At 41.3% G+C, this 3,354-nt stretch overlaps 1 protein-coding gene across 1 annotated transcript; it reads right to left on the bottom strand.

The window, feature by feature from the left end:
• Positions 1 to 1,454: 1,454 nt before the first annotated feature.
• On the bottom strand, positions 1,455 to 2,413 carry LOC112218048 (di-N-acetylchitobiase-like). The gene is made up of 2 exons (XM_024378648.2): positions 2,210 to 2,413; positions 1,455 to 1,654 (listed from the first exon to the last, which is right to left on the bottom strand). The coding sequence occupies exons 1-2, from the start codon at positions 2,396 to 2,398 to the stop codon at positions 1,475 to 1,477; spliced, it is 369 nt and encodes a 122-aa protein (XP_024234416.1). The 5' UTR covers positions 2,399 to 2,413; the 3' UTR covers positions 1,455 to 1,474.
• Positions 2,414 to 3,354: the final 941 nt, after the last annotated feature.

The following is a 3,354-nucleotide window of genomic DNA, read 5'->3' as shown; positions in this document are numbered from 1 at the left end:
TTATGGATGGCACAAACGGTTGTTGCTCCGCTGCTGATGCAAGACACCCCAAATAAACGTTAAGGTGGAGATTGTAATAGGGTCATTGTTGAATAGCGGTGGCATTTGAGAATAGCATTTTGGAAAAAATGTAAATAATGAAGTGTATTTGGGTACATCTTTTAAGAGTTTCATTCTAAAACCTAAAACACTACAATGCTTTCATAAAGTATTCACACCCCATGACCTTCCAAAATGTTGTGTTACAGCCTGGATTTAAAAAATATTAAATATACATTATTTGTCACTGACCTACATATAATATGCCATGTTTTTTATACATGTTTATAAATGAATTGAAAATGAAAAGCTGAAATGTCTTGAGTCAATACATATTCAACCCCTTTGTTATGGCACACCTAAATAAGTTCCGGAGTAGGAATTTGTTTAACAAGTAACATAAGTTGCATGGACTCACTCTGTGTGCAATAATAGTGGTTAGCATGATTCTAATAGGGTCATTATATTTGAATGACTACCTCATCTCATACAATTATTTGTAAGGTCCCTGAGTCGGGCAGTGAATTGTAAAACACAGATTCAACCACAATGTGTCTGTAACGGCATTCCTCCTCCTCTTCTGAGGAGGAGAAGCGAGAAGGATCGGAGGACCAATGCACAGCGTGGTAAGTGTCCATAACGTTTATTTAAAGACATAAACTGAACACTACAAAGCACAAAAAAAGCACCCACAACTCAAAAGTAAAACCCAGGCTACCTAAGTAGGATTCTCAATCAGAGGCAACTAAAGACACCTGCCTCTGATTGAGAACCATACTAGGCTGAACTCAAAACCCCAACATAGAAAAGCACACATAGACTGCCCACCCCTACTCATGCCCTGACCATACTAAATAAAGACAAAACAAAGGAAATAAAGGTCAGAACGTGACAGTACGCCCCCCCAAAGGCGCGCCTGTCCGCGGTGGTGGCTCTGGCGCGGGACGTGGACCCCATTTCACCACAGTTTTTCTCCTCCTCATTGTCCGCCTCCGTTGCCACTTAAACACGGCGACCCTCGCCACCAACCTCGGACTGGAGACCCGAGTCTCTGGAACAGGTTGTTCTCGAACTCTCTCCCTTGGTCGTGGTGAAGCTTAGTAGGATAGCGGACACGAGAATGAAGTCCAGCCACTTTAATAATGGGAATTGATGGAAATTGATGTAAAATATATCACTAGCCACTTTAAACAATGCAATTTAATATAATGTTTACATACCCTACATTATTCATCTCATATGTACAGCGGGGCAAAAAAGTATTTAGTCAGCCACCAATTGTGCAAGTTCTCCCACTTACAAAGATGAGAGAGGCCTGTAATTTTAATCATAGGATAACAAGTAGTGGCTAGGGATCTGTAGTTTTTAGCTTTAACTCAAATAACTGCAATAAAATGGCTTCTGGTTTGGGCTTCTAGAGGTCCTTCTCCACAAATTATTTACCTGACTGTGTCTGATTGAATGGAGCATTTGCCATCGCAACACAATCGCCCCATATTTGACTCTGCTCATCATATGACATCACAAATAGCAGGTCGCAGGACTCTGCAATTGCGGTGTAGTCGTAGCAGCGCCCGTCTATACACTTGGGCGACCAGGCAACATCAAATGACACCTGAGAACGAGTCAGGAGAAGAGGGTAAGTTAAGGGCTTGGAGGAAGCTGGGTCCTATTCATTAGGGCAGTGGTTTTGAAATATCTCATCTGGTACCCCCAGACAATCCACACTATTGTTGTAGCCCTGAACTAGATCATCTAATCAAAGTTTTGAGAATTAGTTGACAAGTTGAATAAGGTGTGCTAGCTCTGGAATAGTTCAAATACATGGAATGACTGGGGGTCCCCAAGGAGAGGTTTGAAAACCCCTGCATTAGGGCACATCGTAGTAAAACGAAAACAAGCGTTTCTTATTGGAGAATTTAATGTAGTCCCTTCCTGTTTCAGTTCATTTTCTTCTGTTTGGTGCCTGATGAGTGTTTTCAGTTGTGACACCCAAAAAAGCTTAGGTATGCCGATTGTAAGGTTGGATTAATCAATTTACTTTTAACCAAAATTGTGAATGTGGCCCGCTTTCATTCGTGAATCAGAGCGTAATTAGCCTACACGCCAACATATCCCCTACACCCCAAGTTATTGGTCTGGCATGACTAGGATACACTATTGTATTCACCTGGGAACCTGGGATCTCTCTATGAAAGGCCTCAGTGGTCTCTTTGACGAGTGCTGTCAAGGTGTAGTACTCTGGGGAGGAGTCGGCCACCTCTTGCTCAATGTCTATGTTGATGCCATCCATAAACTGCCTCTTTGCCAAGTCCTTTTTGCTTGTGATCCATGCTGTCCTGTTGGCAGGGTCCACCATTTCAGGGATAGACACATCACCTACAGTAAAGAAATATACAACACTGACAAATGCATTTAGGATTAGTGCACATGGAGGGCTCATCTAGGGCTAGGCGATATATAGAAATATTTTGATGAATTCAAATGTCAATTTTACCACAATGTTCCAAATGACTATTTCAAGAAGCAATTTTTTTTTAAAGGCAAAAGCTATTTTTTTTGTAATCATTTTTTTTTCAATATGGCTAATTTTGTACTTGAGGGACATCACTCAATTCTGATTAGGCCTGGCTCGCAGAAGGCATTCCAATACATCCCAAAGGTGTTCGATGTGGTTAAGGTCAGGGCTCTGTGCAGGCCAATCTCAACAAACCATTCCTGTATGGACCTCGCTTTGTGCACAGGGGCATTGTCATGCTAAACCAGGAAAGAGCCTTCCCCAAACTGTTGCCACAAAGTTGGAAGCACAGAATTGTGTAGAATGTACAGAACCAGTCATAAGTTTGGACACACCTACTAATTCAAGTGTTCCTCTAATTTTACTATTTTCTACATTGTAGAATAATAGTGAAGAGATCAACACCATGAAATAACACATACTGAATCATGTAGTAACCAAAAACGGTGTTAAACAAATCAAAATACACTGCTCAAAAAAATAAAAGGAACACTTAAACAACACAATGTAACTCCAAGTCAATCACACTTCTGTGAAATCAAACTGTCCACTTAGGAAGCAACACTGATTGACGATAAATTTCACATGCTGTTGTGCAAATGGAATAGACAACAGGTGGAAATTATAGGTAATTAGCAAGACACCCCCAATAAAGGAGTGGTTCTGCAGGTGGTGAACACAGACCACTTCTCAGTTCCTATGCTTCCTGGCTGATGTTTTGGTCACTTTTGAATGCTGTCGGTGCTTTCACTCTAGTGGTAGCATGAGACTGAGTCTAAAACCCACACAAGTGACTC

This window comes from Oncorhynchus tshawytscha, linkage group LG18 (assembly GCF_018296145.1).
Source record: "Oncorhynchus tshawytscha isolate Ot180627B linkage group LG18, Otsh_v2.0, whole genome shotgun sequence".
Taxonomy (NCBI): domain Eukaryota; kingdom Metazoa; phylum Chordata; class Actinopteri; order Salmoniformes; family Salmonidae; genus Oncorhynchus; species Oncorhynchus tshawytscha.
This window is presented reverse-complemented; position numbering and strand designations above follow the sequence as displayed.